This window comes from Marmota monax, unplaced genomic scaffold, assembly GCF_021218885.2.
Source record: "Marmota monax isolate L192 unplaced genomic scaffold, Marmota_monax_Labrador192_F-V1.1 WCK01_AAM20220418_F8-fsc00122, whole genome shotgun sequence".
NCBI classification, from domain to species: domain Eukaryota; kingdom Metazoa; phylum Chordata; class Mammalia; order Rodentia; family Sciuridae; genus Marmota; species Marmota monax.
The window spans coordinates 3813044-3836622 of record NW_026695223.1 but is presented as its reverse complement, the minus strand read 5'-3'; the positions used below and the strand labels follow the sequence as shown (position 1 = coordinate 3836622).

The 23579-nt window shown below is 40.2% G+C and overlaps 1 protein-coding gene across 7 annotated transcripts in view; it reads left to right on the top strand.

Annotated features, from left to right (window-relative positions):
• The window catches only part of Hipk2 (homeodomain interacting protein kinase 2), a 188557-nt gene that overhangs the window by 139857 nt on the left and 25121 nt on the right, over positions 1 to 23579 (top strand). For 5 of the 7 annotated variants that reach the window (XM_046434172.2, XM_046434171.2, XM_046434173.2 and 2 more), the window contains exons 10-12: positions 7519 to 7661; positions 10443 to 10622; positions 14191 to 14472. In XM_046434172.2, the coding sequence (XP_046290128.2) occupies positions 7519 to 7661; positions 10443 to 10622; positions 14191 to 14472 (605 nt within the window). The remainder of the gene's footprint in view (positions 1 to 7518; positions 7662 to 10442; positions 10623 to 14190; positions 14473 to 23579) is intronic. The other 2 variants (XM_058575733.1, XM_058575735.1) reach the window with 1 other exon arrangement.

Below are 23579 nucleotides of genomic sequence, written 5' to 3'. Positions count from 1 at the left end.
GTTATAAAAATTTACGATAACTGTAGTGATGCAGTCATAACTGTAATCAATTCTTAGTGACTCTTGAACCCTAACAATGACTGTATCCTCATTATGCCAGGCACTTTACAGGTGCAAATTTATGTAACCCCACAACAATACAATAAGACATTTGTCTCCATTGGACAAATAGAGATGCTGTCTATCCAATAACTAAGTAATAACTGTCTTAAAGTCACACAGCAACAAGATGACAATGAGAACATAAAACCAAGAGGTCTCCTGCTAACATCTATTTTTTAACCACTGTGTTATACTACTTCTGTAAAATCATTTTACTGTTGTCAAGATCAGTTTGACCTAAATGTTGTTTAGAAGCACCTTTATTTTTAAATAAGGTAGGTTCCCAAATGCTTTTCCCAAAGTGTACCCAAAGATACTTTACTTATGCTGTCCTGTTAGAAGTTGGTTTTGGTTTTGATTTTGTTGTTTTAAGTTTTAAGTAGTCAAATTACATAGGTCTGTTCTGGATTTTCTTATAGTCCACTGGCTTCTCTAATATTCTGTTGTCTTAATCATTATAACTTTAATATATGTCTTGGTATCTGGTATGGAAAGCTTTGTCCCCAAATAGTTCTTCAAAATTTCCTTGGTTAGTCTTATCTCTTTTCCATAGAATTCTAACATCACTCTTCCACAGAATGTTAGCTTCAGGAAAAAAAAAAACAAACAAACAAAAAACACTGATTTATATTTATTGATTGCATTGAATTTATATTTACTTTAAGAACCACTGATATATTTTTATAATATCATTTTATCCATGAACATGGTATAACTCTATTTATTATTATTGTCAATAAAGTTTTTCCTTGTAGGAATAATTCCTAAGTATTTTGCAATTTTTGTTGCCATTAATTTTATTAATCAGATTTTTTATTTTTGGTTTATAGAAATATAAATGGTTTTGGTCTGTTGAGTTTACATCAATCCTGCTTCTGTGACTTGCTATGTAGATAAGCTTTTTATTTGTAAAAGATACTGTTTTGTTCTTGTTTTTCAGTCCTAACACTTTTTATTTATTGTTTATCACTGGGATGAACAGGGCCTCCAAAACCATGTTTAAACTTCTATCAAACTTTAAGAAAATTCTTCTATTTCCCCTTAGATATTTTATTTAGTACAAATATTTGATAGAGACACTTTATCTTATTTAAATTTTTTAATGAATATTGAATTGTATCAAATATTCTTTTTGTCTCCATTAGAATAGTCATGTGATCTTTCTTCCCTAATCTGTTTATTTAAAAGTTACAATAATTGATTTTGAAATGCTAAATTGTTCTTTTATATGTGAGATAAATTTATTTGATCATGTTGTGGTTGACATGGTGCAACAGTTTTTGATACTGGATTCTGTTTTTGTAGTTAGTATTTCTGCATCTGTATTCCTAAGTTAGGAATGGCATATAATTTCACTACCTTATACAATCCTTATCTGATTTGAGTATAAGATTATATTGGATCTTACTACCTCTTCTGTCTCCTGGAGCAGTTTAGTTAAGATTGATATTAACTATTCTTTGTCTCCTTATTCTTATGTCCATATTGAAACTGTGCAAGTGACCCCTAATACCAACTGGTGGCACACAAAATACTTTCTTGTTGAAGGGTTATCAAAAGAGAACATTACATATTTACAGCAGGCCTATACTTTGCTTCTCACCAGTCTTTGTAGCTTCCTTTTGTTTCCATAGTTCAGTGATGGGGATTTCAGAAAAGGCCGAGACAGATCAAGGGAAAGAATTACAGCTTAGTTCAGGGGCAAAGAAGCTTGTTTATACTTCATCTGAGTGGCAAAAGTCCAAACAATATTCTAGTGCTCCTCTTCTTTGAGTCAAAATCTAAAGATTTCATGTGTATTGTACAGGGTAATTATAGACCCTTTTGTGTTTGCACACTTAACTCAAGGAAGCCAGGAACTGTCTCTGAAAATAAATAAATAAACAAACAAATAGCATCTCTTCTTAGCTAAAATAGACATTCTGCATTGTTCAGTCTGGTGGAACCCATAGGCTAAGCACTTCTGAATTTGTTTCAGTCCTTTAGTCATAGTAGGATAAAACTTAACCTTATGGTTACTTGAAAAAGAGTCTCTAGAGTGTTGTAAAGTTGATTTAACCCAAATCTATAATTGGGAAAATGAACAATGTTTGTACAAGGGTTTTAATTCCTATAGTGTTTATAAGAGGGAACTGTTGGAAGCAAGCTGATTATTCACTAGTAGGGGATTTGTTAAATCAATACATGAATGCATAAAATGGAACACCATGTAGCCATTTAAAGGATATGATAGACCTATGTGTGTTGCCATGTAAAGCCTTCTAAGATATATTAAGATTAAAAACAAACAAACAAACAAACAAAAAAACCCTGCCCTACCCAGTATCACACTGTGTCTTTTTGTTTGTTGGTAACTTTTTCTATTTCTCTCTGCTTATCACTTAATTCATGCCAATATATTAGCCTGTTAATATGGGCGTTCTCTCCTAGATATTTTTAAATGATCTTTTCAAAGGACAAAAATAATAACTTGCAAAACTAGTATGGCAGCTATTTTTTAAAGCAATAATTAAACATTTAAATTGAAGTCTTCATTTTTCTATAAGTAAATTTCTAGGTATCAAGCAGAAATACTATTATTTTTATAATATATATTCAAACACTAGTATTTGCTTTCAATATTCCAAAAAGTTGGCAAAACCTTTCAAGTACTTGATTTGTGAAGGTTTAGAGATGGAATCTTTGAATCTATTCCTCATGTTAATTTCATTTTCTTTGCTCTTTTCCTCCCCATACCACATCCTTATAAGGAAACAAGCCTCTGTAGGATACCTTGAGGTTATGTGCATGGCAGGAGGGGATGGTGATCCCACCCTCTCATGTCAGTGACATAGGAGTGATCTTTATGGATCTAACCCACAGAGAAAACTTTTAAAATACTTTCTAAAAGGAGCTGTTCCCTCGATCTTCCCAGATCCTGAGCCACAGTTAGCATCTTGACCATCAACAGAAATTTTGAATGAGCAAGTAAAGGTGAAAAGATAGAAAGGAGACTGTTTAGATGGAGAAAATATTGAATTCATCTTACTTGTCAAGTGGTAGGATCTAAAACCCCCTTTGACTAGCATGGTTATATCAAAAATTCCGAAATGCCAGATCCTTATAGACTCCACCATTCCATGTAGAAATGTTTTGCATTCTTTTAACTGAGTCATATCACCTAAATGCCTTTAAATATTTTCCTAAGGACAAGATATTAGCTTGAACTATGTAAACTGTCCAAAATATCAAACTTCAATGCTTCTCACTTAAAATCTCTACTGATAAAATTTTCAGCAACCAATCTGTCTTGATATCTGCTTCTGTCTTGCTGGGCACTGAATAAGGAAGACTTGTTTGTGCCACATTTATGCAGTTACCACCAATGCCTAATCCCAATAGGAGCCATCGTTTTTTTGTGTTACCTCCATAAATGAAGATAGGATATTGGCTGACAGCATGGAAATTAAGATAGCCCACATTAAGATGCCACACCCACCACTTACTGGCTGTGTGACTTTGGGGAAGTTTTTGTCTTTGTGGTATTTGTTATTGTTGTTGGTGGTGGTGGTAGTGGTGATGGTACCAGGAATTGAACTCGGAGGTGCTTAATGACTGAGCCACATCCCTAGCCCTTTTATTTTTTATTTTAAGATAGGGTCACACTAAGTTGCTGAGGCTGGCTTTGAATTTGCCATCCTCCTACCTCAGCCTCCTGTGTAGCCAGGATTACAGGCATGTTCCACAGTGCCTGGCTCATTGTTTTATTTGTTTGCAATACTGGGGATTGAGGGCTGGGATTGTGGCTCAGCAGTAGAGCGCTCGCCTAGCACCGGCAGGACCCGGGTTGGATCCTCAGCACCACATAAAAATAAATAAATAAAATAAGGATATTGTGCCCAACTACAACTAAAAAAATAAATAAATAAATATTTTTTAAAAAAATACTGGGATTGAAGCCCAGGCTTTGGGCATGCTAGACAAATACTCCACCATTAACCTATAAGTCTAGCCTATGGAAGTTACTTTTAAAATTTAAATGTTATCCTTTTCAAACTAATACAGACATATAATTTTTTAAAGCTAAATGATACCACAAACATATAAGAAAATATAATTCCCTGCTTCATCCTTTAACTTTTCTCCAAACAATTATTTTTAATTTGACTATTCAATCTTACTTTTAACTCCATGTTTCTAAATAGCATTCTAGACCTCTTTTTATTGATTTTTTTTCCATTTTCTTTATGATCAGTTGACTTCCCATAATGAAAGTTGAAGACTTAGCTCTCTAACACACCCCACCTCACGACCCAGTCTCTTTCACTCCCTTGTTCTCATTCACTCACTTTCCTTTCTCCCATTCATCCCATATGATTTTTAATTCAACTACTCTGTAATTGTTCGTAAAGTTATTATCAGTAAATATTACTCTCAGCTGAGCTTCATAATATACTGTGATTATATTTCCTTTCTTGTATAACTTCTTGTTTTCCCGTAGTTAATGGGTTCCTCATTTTTTTACTGGGTTGGTTTTCTATATATCTTTTATTATGCAATCCCAAATCTTTCTAGAGCTATGAAAGGTTTATATGTTTAAAGTGTTATATTTGAGCATGAGTTCAGTGACTATTATTTCTCTCTCTCTCTGAAACCTTTTAAGACTTTCTCTTTGTCCACAGTAGTCTCAAATTTCATGATTTCAAATCCAGAGCTTCATACATGCTAAGCAAGCATTCTACCACCTACCTTCATACCCAACCACATATTTGCCCATTTAATTGGAACTCTTTTTATTTTTTCTTTAATAATTTTTTTATGTTTTCTGGTTCTTCTTGGTAGACATCTTAAGACTTGGTTATTGGAACTTATAAATTGATCTTCCAATTTTCTTCCCCCCCACACACACCCCATTTTCTATATATTTTGTCTGTACTTTCTGAGAAATTTCCTCAATTTCCTTGAAGTGTTCATTTTGTCATAGTTCTCATTTATAAGAGTGTGTTCTTGTTCACTGAATGTAGCTATTGGTATATAAATATATATTTCACTATATGATCTTACTTTGTGGATTTTTTTAACTCGGTATGAACATTAATTACAAGTCTTTGGAAATTCTCTTCTGATTTCTACGTTGTGTTTCTTCTTCCCAGCTTCTTTTTTGTTTATCTTAGACTCTTTAATGCTGGAAGCTTCCTTTAATGTCTGGTCATCCTTAGCTGTTGACATATGTAAGACTGAGGCTCTTAAAATTTCCTCCAAAAGCTGGCAGATGAGGGGAGGACCACTGAATGTGGCCTTCTCTTTAGGCAGATAAGGGACAAGCCCAGAATGTTCACTGCAGACCTCAGATCCTCAAATGTTGTATCTGTAACTCTTTTCTTTTGTAGTTCTTTTCAGTTTCCCTAGAGAGAATCATCCAGCTCCAACTTTGGGGGAGGTATAAGCCTGCACACCAGGGATTTGGGAGCTGAGGGTTTAACATGCAGCTTCCCTTAGACTCCTTCTGTCTGCTCACTCACCTGGTAATTGTCCATTATCCTGCTCCTTAAATTTTGTTAACTGTTATTGTCTCTCCCCTATTTTCTTGCTCTTATGAATCCAAATTTTTTTATTCCCTCACAATCATTTTAGTTGGGTTTATTAAGAACAATAAACATATATGTTTAATGTACCAAGTTTCTGGGCAAGTTTAACTTCTCTGTTTTCATCTGAGAAATGAAAGGAAACAATAGCATCCCCTCACACAATTGGTGTTAAGAAGTCAAAAAATCTACTTAGGACTTAACTCTGTGCTTGGCACACAATAAGAAATATTAGCTCTATTCTTAGTAGTAATAATGAATCATAGAACTGTCTATGAAGGGTCATCTGAAATGAGTTGAGTGTATCAATCAGTTTGAAAGGTCAAAAATGGCCTTTTGTACCATCTCTTTGAGGTAAAATGTTAATATCCATTTCAGGGAAGTTTTAAAAATGATGATCTGAGCTTTATTCAAGATATTTTTAATGATGTTAATCAAAACTCATGCTTTTCATGAGATCTGAAATAAGTTCCAGATGACTAAGCAGTAAAAATCTTACTGCCAATGAAATTGTTATTTACTTAATATTTTGAGATGACAACTGTTTTAACCAATTTATTTTTCTTCTTATGAGGCATTTGGTAAACCTGAAATAATACTAACTATAGAAAACAGACTTGGTAGAGTTGATTCTTCATTTATCAAGAATATTTATTAAGCACCTATGTATTACCCATGGCCTCTAAGCATTCTTCCTATAGCAAAACAGATCAGTAAGCAAACAGGCATTATCAAAAAGTAGAAGTGATCTCACAGACTTCATTGGCAACACGACAGTTGCCAGACAGTTGACAGAACAGAGAAGCAGGACAGCTCCAAATGTGGCTATTTCATTTTTATAAGCACTGTTTTTTAAGCCTTGACTCAAAATGCCATCCATTTCCAGAAGTGCTTGTCTGTATATGTGAGTCAAAACACGTGTTAAACACCTGCCCAGTGTGTAGAGCACTATATTAGGTGAATTACCCGATATTGGTCATGTCCAGCCAGGTGGAGAGAGAGATATGGCTAAGATATCAAAAACTTAAATCCCTGACCTACCCAAGAGGTATTTTACCTTAGTGGTAGCCCTTTATGAGCCCAACTTTAAATTCTACTTTCAGTCTGAATTATTTAGTGACCAAAAATAGTGATGAAGAATATGAAGAGCTTAAAATACAACATTCAAGAAAGAACCACAAAAGTCTATTTTAGATTTCTTAGGAAAATCTTAGTCTTTTGAAGATGGAAGCAATGACTTCCTAACAATCTCTCATTTTTGCTTTGAGGAGCTAAGGTGATTCTCAAGTAGGCTGAAGGTTCCAGACAAGAAAGTCACTTCAAAAGCTGGCAGATGAGGGGAGGACTACTGAATGCTTGATCCAAGGTGTAGGCCAGCACCAAATACTCATTCATCTCAGGGTTTTGTAAACTTAGATTCAGAAGATAGCACAAGTTAGACCTGTAGGTACTAAATAATCAACAAAAGGTTAAGTATCAAATCAAGTACACTAAAAAGAAAGCTCCCTAAGGGCAAGGAGTCACCCAGCTCAACTCCCTCAATCATTTGCATGTAGCTCTGTGGCAGAACAAGTCAATAAATGACTTTTAGAAACTTTGAGCATAGCCCATTAGAGCAAATCCCCAAATAAATCATTCTTCAACATGAATGAATCCCTTCCATTCAACTTTGTGTCCCTGTACTTATCTTCTATTTAGTTCATATGTGTTAGTATTGCTTCCTGTTAACATAGTTTTTGAAGCCAGAGACTACTTTCACACCCTTCACAGGGTCTAGCACCACTCCCGGCACAGTATAAGTTAATTATGTGATTAACAAATGTGGTGACTGCAAATGTCCTCTGTCCCACAGCAGGCCTGGCCGAGTGGGACCCAACAGATCCTGCTTCCTCCAGCATGGCAGCAGCTGACTGGAGTGGCCACCCACACATCAGTGCAGCATGCGACTGTGATTCCCGAGACCATGGCAGGCACCCAGCAGTTGGCCGACTGGAGGTAAGCAGGAAACTTTAAGAGTGAATGGTGTGTCTGGGATGGGAGGCATGTCCACCACTGACGCAGAGATTACAGGACTATGACTACACTGTAATGGTTATTTTTAAATAAAGCACCAGGATCTAAGAAAATCAGATTATTAACTTATGATTATCTGTCATTTTTCTTCCCAAAATTAAGCTGCATCAATCATCAGTGTTATTCACCAGACTCAGCTCTGCATGATTTTTTTTTTTTTAAAGACAGAGAGAGAGAGAGAGAGAGAGAGAGAATTTTTTAATATTTATTTTTTAATTTTCGGCGGGCACAACATCTTTGTATGTGGTGCTGAGGATCGAACCCGGGCCGCACGCATGCCAGGCGAGTGCGCTACCACTTGAGCCACATCCCCAGCCCCAGATTTTTGGTTTTTCTCAGAATTAAATTCCACTTTCAGAAAAGAAGGGTTTGTCACCAGTTAAAGAAAGCAGTAGAGAGTCCCCAAAGCCCTAAGCAATTCTAGAAAATGTTCTCGGGATGTTTGGAAACATAAGCACCCTGGAGTCTATCTGACTTCCCCAGGGAAGGCTTGACAGATAGGATTTGTTGGAATGGCAAACTCTGGCATGTTTGTTGAGTGTGCTTCTCCAGTTACTAGTGGTGTCTTATCACATTCCACTTCCCATAGACCCTAAAGACATCCAGGTGACCACCTGCCAGCACACCACACCCCTGTGAATTTCCTGAACTCCACCCATCCAAACACTGACTTCCTCATGGACATGCTGCTCTGTGGTTTTCATGGCCACTTCCAAGTTGTTCCCAACTCCTCACGACCCTTCTGGGCTGTCTCTCCTTCAGCATAAACACCAGGGCTGGTCACTCCCCTCAACCCTCTTGAGAGTCTCCATCCCACCTTGAAGTTACCCATAATTCCTTTTCTGACCCAAAAGAACATTGTAGATAGAGAGCTCTCTGGAAGAGGCTGACAGGTAGAGCTATAAGCGCCCGGTCAAGCCTCTATTACAGCTTCCTCGACTCTCCCTGTAACTGACTAGTACAAAGAAGTGAGCGCACAGGCTGTCCCCACAGTCCCTCTCACTCCCCACACTTACCTGCATTCATTGGAATCACTTTCAACATCAGGTGTATCAGACTTCCATTCTGGCTTTCTGGGACCAGGCATGTTATTTAACCTATATGAGCCTTGATTTCTCCTTCAGCAAAGTGGGGATAATGAGGCTTATGTCATAGGATTGTTGAATGGTTTAAATTAAGACAAAACACAAAGCACTTGGCCTGTATTTAACATGCACCACAGCAGTGCCTGAACATGACAGTCAATAAATAAGCCTGTCATCTTCTTTTTGCCCATTCACAGCAGTTCATGCTCAGCAAGACTGCTTTTCTTCCTCTAGCTCATTAGGAACAGCAACCATGTGGAAAGCTGTCTGACCAACTGTTGTTCTCCCCACACCACCCCTTTTCTCCTAAAAGACCACACACATGCCATACTCCTTTACTCCTTTGTCTTTCAGCATTTATAGCTCATTTAATTTCAGCAATATCATGCACTTATTCATGCATATTTTCTTAGCCTCCCTCTCTTCTCTTTTCCATCTCTTAACCTAGCAATCACCAGCAACATCCATAAGCAATGCACTTTCTTCCATTCTCTCCCACTTTACATGTGAACCAAAGAACATCTGTGATCTTGACTAATAAACAAAAGAGCAGTACTAATGCTGGACTCGTTTCAAAGGAAAAGAACACCACATTTGTGTAGGGAAAGAACAACGACAAAATAAAGAAGCCATAACATCAGTTTCTGAAGTCCATGTAAATGCCTAAGAGTATCAACATTTCTACAAAAGTGTTCCTCTGCTCCTTTTTTTTTTCCTGTTCATCCTTTTCCCCAAGTAGCAAAGGTAGAATTTGATTATTTTTGAGAAGTCAAGTAAATTCTTTGTAGCTTTTAATTATCTTATGTGTCAAGTGGGCTTTTATGGGGAAATTTCTGAGTTAATCATCACTTTTAACATTTCTGTGGGGAAATAAGGTGCTGATCTCCATACAACTCAAATAATAAGAATTTTGAAATGTAACCCATTTTCAGGATGCAGGCTGCCGGTATTCCTATCAATATATGTCTGACTGCTTTTAATTTTTATTTAATACCAAACTCTATACACGTCCAGTCAACCTTCCGTAAATCTAATTGTTCATTCAGCAAGCGTGTAATTAACTGATCAGCTGCTATAGGCCTGTGCATTGTACCGGCCACTGAGGGAATTCCAAAGAACATTAACACTCACTAATGCCAGGAGAATGTGAGTCCTAGTCTTCAAAGTTTGTTTTTCACATTAACTACAATTTCCTCATTAATAAAATGGTATTACCAAGACATCCTGTCTACCTCACAGAGTGGAATGAAAGAATCCATTGAAGGCACTTTATAAATTCAAAAATAAAACACACATTATTGTTCAGCATAATCACCTGTTCAAGGACTTAAAAGTTAGAGGGAATACTTAAGTCCCCAGAACTTGGAAGCACAGCCTGCACACTTGGCCTTCTTCCCACTTAAGTCCTGGTTCTCGCCAACCGGTCAGGTTCCTCCCGCCCCTTCAATGGGACGTGGTCGGCTTCTTTTTTTTTTTTTTTCCCTTGTACCAGAGACTGAACCCAGTGGCTCTTAACCACTGAGCCACATCCCCAGCCATGATCAGCTTTCAGTTAAAAGGTAATTTCATCCTATAAAGGCACTGCTTCCATAAAAACCACCTCCTTTTTCCTTTTCAGGAACACGCATGCGCACGGCAGCCATTACAATCCCATCATGCAGCAGCCCGCGCTATTGACTGGTCATGTGACCCTCCCAGCCGCCCAGCCCTTAAATGTGGGTGTGGCCCACGTGATGCGGCAGCAGCCAACCAGCACCACCTCCTCTCGGAAGAGTAAGCAGCACCAGTCATCTGTGAGGTAGGTGGTGAGAGCGGCCCGGGAGGACCGGCCCCGGAGGTCGTGATGCTGAGAGCGACGCTTAGGACAGGGGTGTGTCAGCATGCTGGCACTGGAGGGATCAGCTCCTCCTGCAGAAGCCCCAGAACATGTATGGCCTGGCCTAGATGGCGCAGTCAGCACTCACTGTCACTCTGTGTGAGTGCAGCCTGCCTCTGGCCTTACCCTAGTAACAGCCCTGCGGCACCCTGAGGGTGGAGGCCCGGAATCACAGCACGTTCAGCACCTTAGGTGCTTTAGCCCCTTTTGTTCAGAGGGAATAGAAAATTATTCACTGATACTTGTTAAAGTGCAGGAAGGAAGATTTTATTCAGTACCATGGAAATATTACCAGGAATGCTGAACTAGGATTTTGCAGTTGGGGAGAGATTGGGCTGAGCTCTGCATACAGTATGGACAAGTGGGACTAAATAGCCAAGGAATGGTGTTGGGGAAAGAGGATTGAAAATTACTAAGAGGAAGCATGAGGCTTAAGGGTTATTCTAGCTAAACCAACTGAAGGCAGGCCAAAGTAATTGGAATCACCTGGGGAAAAGTGAAGGGTAGGGAACCTTATCAGACATCAAGGATGACAGGCTCTGTCTAAACTGAATTAGCGTGGCTGTTTTCTAAGACTGGATTTTACAAGAAATACACAAGTGGGCCTAGGAGAAGGTTCATAGCCTGACTAAAGTTTGGCCAAGGAGAAAGTTTTTGTTACTTCTTCTCTCGAAAACAGCTTTGCCTCTGAAGTTTCACTTTGGAAATCATTTAGCATAACTTTTTCAAAAATACTAGAGTTTGATCCTAACACTCCACAATAGAACTAGGGATGTAGCTCAAGGTAAAACATTTGCCTACAATGTATAGAGTGCAATCCCTAGAACTGAAAAAAAGAAAAAAAATCTAAAGGATATATAACAATGAATCAAGATTTTATAATGTTGGATGGTCATGGCATGAGTATTGCCTGCAAGTCTATGCATGCTTGAAATATTTTGCTATTTTAAGTGAACAGGAACCAAAAACAAAAAGCAAAAATCCTAGAGGATTGTACTTTCTTTGAAATTTGAGGTCAGAAATTTTAACTCATTTAGCTGCTTCCTTAACTACAAACAGTTAACTGCGATTGATCCCATACACTAACAACACGACACTAATCTTTCCCGTTCCCTTTAACCCTAGTCTCATCTCAGTGAACTCCTGAACAATCCAGCTGGACGAACAGTTACATGCTATGTGATTAGGAGTTGCCAGGGACTGTGGGATAGGAGGGGATTGCCTAGGAAGGAACATGAGGGGACTTTTCAGGTGTTGAAAAAGTTCCATGTCTGGATTGTGGTTGGGGTTTATAAATGTACGTTTGTCAAAACTCATCAAACTCTTCAGAAGCAGGAATTTTACATATGTCAACTATACCTCAGTGAACTTTTAAAATATAGAGATTTCCAAGCCCCACCCTCAAAAAAAAAAAAAAAAATCCTATAGCCAAATAGATCCAGATCATGCAACCACAGAATTGTTCCTACATTTCTTCCTAATGGCACCGACTTAGAGGTATGTGGTTGCTTATTTGGAGAAGTCCAGTATACACAAGGTTTAGTGCATTTTGGTTTTCTGCTTCCTCATATAATTAAGCACCAGAAACTAGTCCTGCCTCCTTTCATTCTCAAAAATCAATCCAAAAGCTGACTTCCTACAAGTTGTTGTCCTTCTTCAAGAGTCCTTATTTGGGTGTATCTGACAACTCAGGGGAAATCAAATCAGTGGCAGGCCTCCAGAGTACTTCTGTCTGGCAGCCCTGTGACAGCATACCCATGTCATTATTAGACTCAGCATCCACAAAAGCCTCAGGCACTATCATGGCCAGCCACTCATGCCGTCACACAGAGTGCTGGACTGACCCAGGACTGAATATGCGTCCTTGTGGCTCACCTTGGCCAAATAGGGGCAGTAAGAACCCTTGTCCTCACCACCTATTTAGCAAGTCCCTCCCTATCCTCTCACTGCCTGGCTGGCCTCCTGAAAGTTCACTGCCTGTGCACTTCAAGATCAATGCAATTATAGTCCAAGCTATGTATTTGCTTATTTTTAAGTCCAATACCTTAGACAAAACAAGTCTGAGAGAACAGAAAGAAGTCAGTGTGTCTGTGTCTGTCTGTCTGTCTGTCTCTCTCTCTCTCTCTCTCTCTCTCTCATCAGATGGTATGGCCAGGCCTACTTTTCTTTTCTTTAATATTTTATTTTTTAGTTGTAGTTGGACACAATACCTTTATTTTATTTATTTATTTTTATGTGGTACTGAGGATCAAACCCAGGGCCTTGCACATACATGCCAGGCAAGAGCTCTACCACTGAGCACAACTCCAGCCCTGCCTGCTTTTCTTTAACACTGCTAAGTGGAGGTACTGCAGTTGATAGAATAACAAAAATGTAATCTCAAAATCATATTTTAGCAATAACAAACACGTAGGCTTATCATAAGTAAAAACACTGGAACAGTCTTATCAGTAAAACTTATTACAGCCCCTGAAAAGGAATAAGCAGTGTATTTAAAACTGGCTAGATAAAAAATTAAATAAGTCTACCTTTACTATTTTCATTTTACTGCCATTCCTTTAGCTAGAAGATCTTCTAAGGACATAAGGCCTAAGATTTATTATACATTGGCTTTGGTCTCTCACTGTGTAGATACTACCAGGATCAGCAAAGGTTAGATAGGGAGGGAAAAGGTATCTTTTCCCTGAAGTTACCAGAAACTACATTGGCTCACTTAATAAGGAATTTCAGTTCAATCAAAACTAAATTAAAAGGTTCCTTTTTAAGTGTATCTTTTCCTCTTGTTCTATTCCTAATTTTTAATTGCAATTCACATAGACTGGCAAGCTCCCCACAAGGCTCAGGGATCAAAATCCAGAAAAATCGTTTGGGTTTTTTTTTTTTTTTTTTTTTCCTTTAATACATATACACAAATACTTTAATGACCACATCCTTTTCCCAGAGGAGGAAAGGGGGAAAGCCGAACTTTAAGGTCACCAAAGTTAGGACCTATAGGTCCAGAAACTCTTTAAGAAACAAGTGTTTTAGTATAATAAATGGTAGAACAACTATTAGCAAGGAAACAAAGCTTTATGAGGCCAACACCACTTCTCTCTCCACCCCAAACAAGACATAAAATCTATTGTGGGGTCACAAGATGGAGCCCAGAAAGCAGGACCTTAATCCTGAAGATGAAGGCCACACTGAAACAGACACAGCTGACTTCTGGTCAGGACTTAAACCCCTACAAGACCAGCCTATTGGGAGCAGGTATAGGGAGCCAGACCAGAGCCCTGGGGAGGCCAAGTTGCTGTCCTCACCTGAAAGACCTCTAGAGGCGACCACTTTTCTAATTACAAACTCAGTCTAATTGGCCCAGTCCTTGGACTTTTTCTTTCTTTTTTTTTTTTTTGTAATGAACATGTGGCAACACCGGTGTTTCTAGAGTGGACTCTTTGGAAGGAGTTGCCAGGCCTGAGCTTCCTTTGCATGTGTGGTTTTGTCATTACAGAAACGTCTCCACCTGTGAAGTGTCCTCCTCCCAGGCCATCAGCTCCCCTCAGCGATCCAAACGTGTCAAGGAGAACACACCTCCCCGCTGCGCCATGGTGCACAGCAGCCCAGCCTGCAGTACCTCCGTCACATGTGGGTGGGGCGACGTGGCCTCCAGCACCACCAGAGAGCGGCAGCGACAAACGATTGTCATCCCCGATACCCCCAGCCCCACAGTCAGCGTCATCACCATCAGCAGCGACACAGATGAGGAGGAGGAACAAAAACATGCCCCCACCAGGTGAGGTGTGGCTCCTTAGACTCCAAGGAAGGAGCCTGGGAGAACGTCACACATGTCGCCGGCTCTCGTGACCTATTCCTAAATCTGGGCCATTTACATCATCAAACATAGTGATTCCTCCCTGCTGACCCCTAAATTTTGGTTTTGTCATGTCCTTGGGTCTTAAACTTATTTCAAGAGACTGTCAAACAGATTTTCCATAATTGTTGAAAATCAAAATAATTTGAATCACTTTAGTCTTAAAAGATAGTTGCAGGCCCTATACATTTGACAAACGTGAGACCATAAAATCTGGCCCACAATGCCAGTGTATTTCAGCCTCCATAAGCTTCAGAATCTCTGCCTCAGGCTACTGAATTTACTCCCAGTTGGTTGGGACATTTCTCTAATATCGCCTTGGCTCACTCAGAATTCCAAGTAATTGTCCAATTAATCAGAAATTTCCCTGTGTCTGATTAACCCAATCTTTCAAACTGCCAGTTGGCTCTTCACCCAGAGAGCATTACTGTTTATTCCAAAGTAGTAATAATTCATTTTACTTCCTGGAGAGAGGGAAGAAATATTTATTATATTTGCACAATATTAACCCTGGCACCAGAGCCTCTTTTTCTATGCTTTGTAGCCAGACTCCAATAAAACATGCTTTCAGCTTGCTTGGCTCAGGTGGTACAGCCTGGTAAACCTTGGCCTTCTGCACCCCTAGGGGCCTTGGGGCCTCGGGGCCTCGTAGAACCCCAAGTCTCACAACCCCGCCCTGCTGGTGCCTTTGCTGTAGAACCGAGGGTCAGGGAAGGCCTGACACTCCCCCGCCCAGCATTGCCAGCCGGCACGCATCCCACAACTGGGTACAAAGCTCAACATTTGTAATTAGGCCCACAGTATTAATTCCTGATTGGATACAATGTAACTAATTAGTAATCACAAATCCTTTTGATTAGATAATAAATTCTCATGCTTGAAATCATTATAAAATGTACAGATAGACTGATTAAAACATTCTCATTATAGCTGTTCCTGCATGGGGCATCCTTTCCCATCTTAATAATGAAGTTCAGTGGTTTGGGTATATTTTTCATGATAGGGATAGCATATTTCTCATTCTTTTTTCCCATCGAGTGGCTCAGCCTGATTTTCAGTATATTTCAGAGAAGAATGTAGTGGAGCATTTCTGATCCTGTCATTTGCCAGGTACCAAAGGAGACTTGAGGTCAGTGAGACCAGGCACACATTTGCAGATCAGTATTACTTTACTCCCCACATGCTGATTCCAGGGCTGGTCTCAGTTTCCCTTTTGATCACAGTCCCAAGTCGAGTTAGTGTTCCTTCCTTTCCAGTGCCTCATCCTCCCCACCAAGAAGACTGTGAGTTCAGTCTTCACGTGTGAGTTCAGTCTTCACGTGGGCTCAGTGGCCCCTTCACAAGAAGAAAGGCTCTTCCCAGCCCCAAACTGAACACTTTCTTGGGACAGGTTGTATACATTTGTATCATTGTCATAAGAAGGCCCAAACAACCTTGCAAACAACTGGAAAAAAAGTGAAAGTAATTTAAAATCTAGTGATCAGTTAGAATGGAATATGATTTTGGAGTCTGAGATTTGAGTTGAGCCAAACTCTGGATATTTAAGTGCTAAGGAGAGAATTAAATAGTGCCTGAGGACAAGATGCTCTCTCTGCACCAGTTAGGGCTGGAGAGACAGCAAAGCCAAAGCACATACCCACTTCCCTAGCACTCACAGGCCCCCAAGAGTAGCAGAACTGAAATGCATGGTGGCTCATGAGGACCTTGATGGAAATGACTGAGAGACTCCAAGGAGGCAAGCAGCAGCGGACGGGCAGGTGACCTGTGGGGAACCACCACAGATCATGGCAGTGGGCTTGGTATGCTACAAAGCATAACGGATTGCTTGCCTGGCCTGAGATAATGAAAATGTACCAGGGTCATTCCACCAAAATGGCAAGCTGCAGGTCGAGACCAGAGTGATGTTGAAGGGTCTCAGATGCCCATAGCTGTGACTGGCAGCTCACAGAAGATGTGATAGCAATGTTTTCTGGAAAGATAAATGGCTGTTGCCTTAGAAAATGGTTCAGGACCTTGAAAGATAGGAAAGTGTATTTGAATTTGAGTCTACATGGAATAAAAAAGAAGCCAGTAGCTGTCTTATTTATAGAGAAACTACTGTGTAATTGTGATCACATTATTATGACTATGTTTAGAAACGAGAAAAAAAAGTGGGAGAAAATACAATTACTCATTCTTAGAAATCAGAATGTCATAAAATTTAACACAGTCAATGTTTGTTGGGCACTGCAGGTGTTACATAAATAAGGGAGCTGATCTCTATCCTCATGAGGTACACAAAGGAATAAGCAAGATAAGACACATACAAATCATATAACACAAAGCAGAACATCTTTCCAAAAAAACCAGCAAAGTACTAAAGGAATCTGAAGGGAATGTAACTTAAGGAGATAGCACGGGAGGGGACTTCTCAAGGTCAAAGGTCTAAGCAGTTGTGTACAAACATTAGAGGTGGGGTAGCAGATTCAGGTGAAGTAATTTATGGGGCAGAGCTGCAAAGGCAGGCACATAAGAGGAGTCCCAGTCAGGAAGCTTCTCTAAGAGAAAACAGGACACACAGAGCAAGGAGATTTCAGGGTACAAGGGGGGATTATTAAGGGGTCTCCTGTTAAATAGGGATGGTATGCTTCGTTATGAGGTAGTAAGGGACTCAAGGGAAAGATTGGTCCTGGGAAAATAAGTATCACCCCCCAGTGCAGCTAAGTAGGAGTCCACTGGGCCACTCTCCTACTGGACGATGTCCCTTGCCCTTCTGGGTTTCTTGGTTTGAACAAGGGAGACCTTCTCTCCTTAACCCTGATCATCCTTGTCCACCCCCACCCCGGCCAACCCAGATCGCTCCTATGCCATGAGCATCGTGTTCCCAACCTTATTTCCTATTTTCTACTTACACTAACGCTAACATTTCTGGTTCTCAGTGCTTGTCCTGTAACTGCCTGAAATGCTGGGCACTACCCCTGATGTGGGTCAGCCTCAACATGACAGTTAGAAAGTCAGGAGCCAATGATGCTCAGGAGAATGACAGTGCCCCTCCCTCCAGGGTGCCTTGGCACCAATGTGGGGCAAGTGATGAGGCCACCTTTCCAGACCTCAGGGAGAGTCAGTAAGTCTCTAAGACTGGGTGACATTGCCTAGAATTCTTAAAGAATTTCAAAATAAAACCACTATTCCTGACACCAAATATGTGGCACTTTTAGTTGCCAGAGCAGGTGGATGGTCATGATTCCGACTTGTAAGGAGAATTCCAGAGCATGCAGGAGGCAGCCTAGGAGGTGGTGAACTCAAGAAGGGTATCAAGTGCTTTCGTCAGCACTGCCCTCTTTGTCACTTACGGGGTGTAGAGGCCACATTTCCTTTTCCCATTTGATAGATGAAGAAGCCCAGGCCCAAGAAAGGAAGTGACTTACCCAAATTGATTAATATTTAATTAATATTAATATTAAATTATTAAATAGCAGAATTGTGATTTAGATGCCCTGAAGAAATGGCAAGCTTAATTAGTGGCAAAAATAACTGATTTATCTTCGGTCGTTAACAATATAATTCTGTCCTGCACTCTTCTGTGACCACCACTATGTCCTGGTAGGACCTACTGTGTGCAGTGCACCATGCCAGGGATGTGGGGAGGTCAGAGTGTTGTACACTGAGCCCCACTGAGTACTGGGCATTCATCAGTAAGCTGGAGCCATCTCAGGAGAGGGACAGAAATCAGCTCTTCTAATTCTTTGAATTTTAGTGGTCAGACCACAGAAGAGCCAATGGACTCTGCTTTTTCAGTGAGTCACTTGTTGGTCTAGGGGTTTCATTGGTTGTGTATAGAGAATTGGTGTCAACACAGAAAAACTAAATGATAGACATATTTTTCTGTGGCCCCCAGGAGTAAGTAGTAGAACTGTAAAATATTTATAGTTAACTTAGAGAAGCATCTGTCCCCATATGCTGAGCAAGCCCTCTTTTCTCACCAGAAATTTCCTCAGACAAGAGTTTGCAGGTGCATGTCTGATTCATCCAGACCCTCCTGCCAACCTTGCCTCATGCTGAAACTGCCACACAGAGGCCCAACGTATGGCCTTCCAGTGTGAGGATAGTTTTTGAAGTGTGTAACTATCAGTGCTCCAGCTTCTCGTCCATTCTTCATTATTCACTCATATATTCATCCGTACATTACTTAAAGGGCCCTGGAAGATAGGTTGTTGTACTTGGGTCACCGGGCACTGCTGCATTCTGCACTTCACAAAGACTGTTACAGCCATTGGAACAAAAATGTAAACTCTAAAAAAAAAAAAAAAAAAAAAAATTGGTTCATAAATATCATTCAGTTTTTTAGGTAGTAAGACAGTCATTTGAGTCACTCTTAAAATTAGAGGTGGGGTTGCAGAATACATATTAAAAAAAATTAGCCCCAATCATTTCCTCCTTTATATCAAATTGTAAAACCAGAGAAACTAGTTGGAAAACTGAATAACCGCTGCTCAAAAGACTTTGGTCTAAAAAATAGAGAGAGGTGAAAAAAAAAAAACACACACTCATTTATTACTACCTGAACAAAAATCAACCCAAAGTGGAGTTCGTCTTCATTGCCACCCACAGCCCAGTTGCTCACGGCTGCCCTATGCTGGTTAAGAAGGCCACACAGCCAAATGTTGCAGGTACAGGAACATCCCATTCCAGCTAGAGTGAAGAAGCAAAGGAATCAGACACACAAGATCATTTGAAGGGTCTTTTTTGCCTGTCCATTTTAACACACTTCCAGAGTTGAAAGATGTTTCAATCGTATGATGCGTCTGGAGCAATGAAAGGCCTTTGGTCCAGCCAACTCACAGCATCCTCATTACAGGGCCCTATTCACAACACTTGAGTGGGTGAAGTGGAGCGGCTTAGGGAATAAGCAACACTGTGCCCTACTGTCTGTCCCCAGCAGCTTGTCATGACACTTTGGCATTACAGAGATGTCACTGATGTGTGGCAACCTCCTGGGTGGCTCCTTGCCTTCCACAGTGAAGAAGGAGGCAGGGACAGGGAGGAGTGGATACATCAGGCAGGAAGGCTCAGTGGACAGCCTGCTATGGTGAGGAGGAGTCAAGCTGTAGAAGGAGGGAACAGGACTGCAGGAGAAAGTGGGAGAAGACATCTTCTTCCACACCATCCAGTGGGTGAGGACAGGGTGACTTCTCGCTGCTCCTTCTAGGGTCTTGTTTCTGATTTCTCTGTAAAGTAGTCACATAAAGTATGACCTTAATGGTGATGTTTGATATAAATATGTAGACAGTATGATTGAATGGAATGTATGTACCAGGTTAAGATGAAGGGAATTTTCACTGATGACTTTAAATCAAGAACTACCTAACTCATCAGAAGGAGCACACTGGCATGAAGGCAGTGGCTTCCGCTCCCTCTCCTCACACAAGGCCAGATTAAAAGTAATCAGCTCTGGCCTTAGAATAGAGCACTGTGGGAACAGCAGTGAAGGTGACTGAGTCCGTGTCTCTCCTTCTCATCAGCTGAGAAGTTCTGTGTGCAAACCATCCCAGGTCCCATGCCCAGAAAATACCACTGTCATGAGATAAGGCCCTGGAGGAACCAGAAAAAGGAGTTTGCATCATTTTACATTTTAGGTGCTTGCTGGGTACTTCACTAGGGAGACAGAGGTTTGCAGAGCATCATGGATGAGAGATCAGGCGCTGCCTTCAATCTGACTCTGCCCCTTACCAGCTCTGTGACTTTAGGCAACCAAGTGACCCAAGCTTGCCATGTCTACAGTTTATTGTCTTTAAAATATTCTTTGTTGCATAGTCTTGCCAGGAGGATCAAAGGAGATAATATATAAACAGCACTTTGAATGGTAGTTGGTCTACATCCAATAAATATTACCTATATTTGGCAATCAGTATTGTGGTGATAAAAGAGTAGTATTTTTTTCATATCTAGTGTTGACTATGAAGTCAGAGTGAAAGAAGTCATGGAAAGTTTACTGGAGGAGATGAGTTTTGACCCTGGTCTTGAAGGATGAAATTGACTGAGATTAGCAAATAGAAATCAGAATCACATTCCAAGCAGGGCCCTGCAGAGACGGGGTCACGGGTTTGCACCTGATCCTCTGGCAGTGTGTTCTCCATTGGGGCTGATTTCTTACTTCTTAGCTCCTTATTTCTTTTCATCATTTTAAAATGATGAAAATCATCTATTGCCATGACAACACAATGCAATTGTGTGCTCTTACAGCTTTGCTCCTTATTCAGAAGTGATGTCTGTCAAGGCCATTTGAGCAAATATTTCATTTCTCATTGTACTTCTATCAGTCTCTCTCACTTCCATTAACCAACTCGTAATGGGATTGATAAGCTATCAATAATAATTAGACTCAATAGTGGAATGAATCCCAGTAGTCTCAACACATAGGAGCCTAAAGAATCCACAGTAGGCATCTCAAAAGTATGCTCATTTTTAAAGTGACTCATTTAGCAGCTTCCCATTGTTCCCTAATCTGCGTAGCACCTAAATATGCTAACAATAGAAGAGATCACATATAAATCCAAAAATAAAAGTAAATCAGCATTACTGTATTGTTCATATTTGCATAGGGCTCCCCAGCTACAAACAAATGAACAGTACCCCTGAAGAGTTTATAGAGATCAAGTAGCACACTCCTATTATCCTAGATACTTAGGAGGCTGAGGCAAGAGGATCACAAGTTTGAGGGCAGCGTGGGCAGCTTAGCAACATTCCATCTCAAAATGAAAAGGACCAGGGATATAGCCTAGTAGTTGAGCATCCTGGGCTCCATCCCCAGTAACCCCCCAAAAAATTGATGGAGGATTTCTCTCTCTCTCCTTGGGAGACCGCCAGAGGCTGACAGGCAGGCTCCCCCAGTCCTGTTCATGGGAGGCTCACTACCTGCTGTTTTCCATTGAGGAGTCAGCCCTCAAGTCTCCTGGTCATCTAGGCCAAGCTGCTAACTCCTACAAAACCCTTGCTGGAAAGCCTTCCTAAGTGACAAGAGGTTAACTGATTGACAGAGTGGCCCATTGTACCTTCAGAAAGTTCTAGTTGCTAGACAGTTCTTGCCAAAATTAAGCTGAAGCTGCTTCATAGTTTTCAAATTTGAACAAAGAATTCCAAATGTGCCCAGATTGAATTTTATTTGAGGTAAGATTACAGTTTGGCCAAAATTAATGTTGTGTGTGTGTTTTGCTTGTTTGCTTCCTTATCTCCTAAACTATTTGGTGCTTAAGGAAGATAGGATCAGCAGGAATTGGCCAGATCTAGGTTTATATGTGAGGTGCACTCACTAAAGAAATTTGTTTTTTCTCCAAATGAGTAGTAGACCTACTGGGCTCTCTCTCGTCCCGCGAGGAGGTCCACAGAACAGGGTAGAGAACAGTGTGACTGCAGAGTCGCTAATCAAGACCTCCAGAGACCAAGCAGGAAGCAGGTCTGATTTTATTGCTCAGTTACCATGTATATATACTCGGGCAGTAGATAAGCAGATTACAGGCAGCCGCCAATGCAATTTCTGGCCAGCTGTCCTTGCAGCTGCCAATCAAGGAGTAGGCTGTGGAGCAAGCGCAGGGACTGCAACACACGGCCTCATGCCCAGGGCTGTGCCTATGGGGTAAACCGCCTGCTGCTCACATGCCTAGTACGAGGGGAGGGGCCTGCCACTCAGACACCCTTAACATATGCCATGTGTGCCCTACTCCGTGCACTTGTCCCCACATGAACCAAATCCTATTTTAAGTGACCTTTATAATAAATCTTTTTTTATTTGTTTTAATTAGTTACACATGACAGTAGAATGTATTTATGCACTTTGATATATCATACATAGATGGGATTAATTTCTCATTTTTCTGAGTGTACATGTTACAGAATCATATTGGTCACGTAGTCAAATATATACATACAGTAATAATACCTGTTTCATTCTACTATCCTTCCTGTTCCCATATCCCTTTCCCTCCCCTCCCATCACTTCCCTCTACCTAATCTAAGATAATGCTATTCTTCCCTAGTGCCCCCCCCCCCACACCTAATTGTGAATTAGCATCCACATATTAGAGAAAACATTCAGCCTTTGGTTTTTTGGGATTGGCTTATTTTGCTTAGCATGATATTCTTCAACTCCAACCATTTACTAGCAAATGCCATAATTTCACTCTTCTTTAAAACTGAGTAATATTCCATTGAGCATATATACCACATTTTCTTTATCCATTCATCTATTGAGGGACACCTAGGTTGGTTCCATAGTCTAGCTATTGTGAATTGAGCTGCTATAAAAATTGATGTAGCTGTGTCACTATAGTATGCTGATTTTAAGTCCTTTGGGTATAAGCCAAGGAGTGGGATAGCTATGTCAAATGGTGGTTCCATTCCCAATTTTCTGAGGAATCTCCATATACTGCTTTCCATAGTGGTTGCACCAATTTGCAGTTCCACTAGCAATGTATGAGTGTACCTTTTCCCCGACATCCTCACCAACATTGATTGTTGCCTGTATTCTTGATGATTGCCATTTTGACAGGAGTGAGATGAAATCTAATTGCTAGAGATGTTGAACACTTTTTCATAAATTTGTTGATCAATTGTATTTCTTTTTCTGTGAAGTATCTGTTAAGTTTCTTGGCCCATTTATTGATTAGATTATTTGTGTATTTTTTGGTGTTAAGTTTTTTTTTCAGTTCTTTATATATCCTAGAGATTAATACTTTATTGGAGGTGCATGTGGTATTTCTTCTTTGAAAGTCTTGTAGAATTCAGCTGAAAATCCATCTGGTCCTGGACTTTTCTTGGTTGGCAGGCTTTTGATGGCGTTTTCTATTTCATTACTTGAAATTGATCTGTTTAAATCATGTATGACCTCCTCATTCAGTTTGGGTAGGTCATATGTCTCTAGAAATCTGTCGATGTCTTCGATATTTTCTATTTTATTAGAGTACAATAATTTCTGATTATCTTCTGAGTTTCAGACATGTCCATTGTGATATTTCCTTCTTCATCTTGTGTTTTAGTAAGTTGAATTTTGTCTC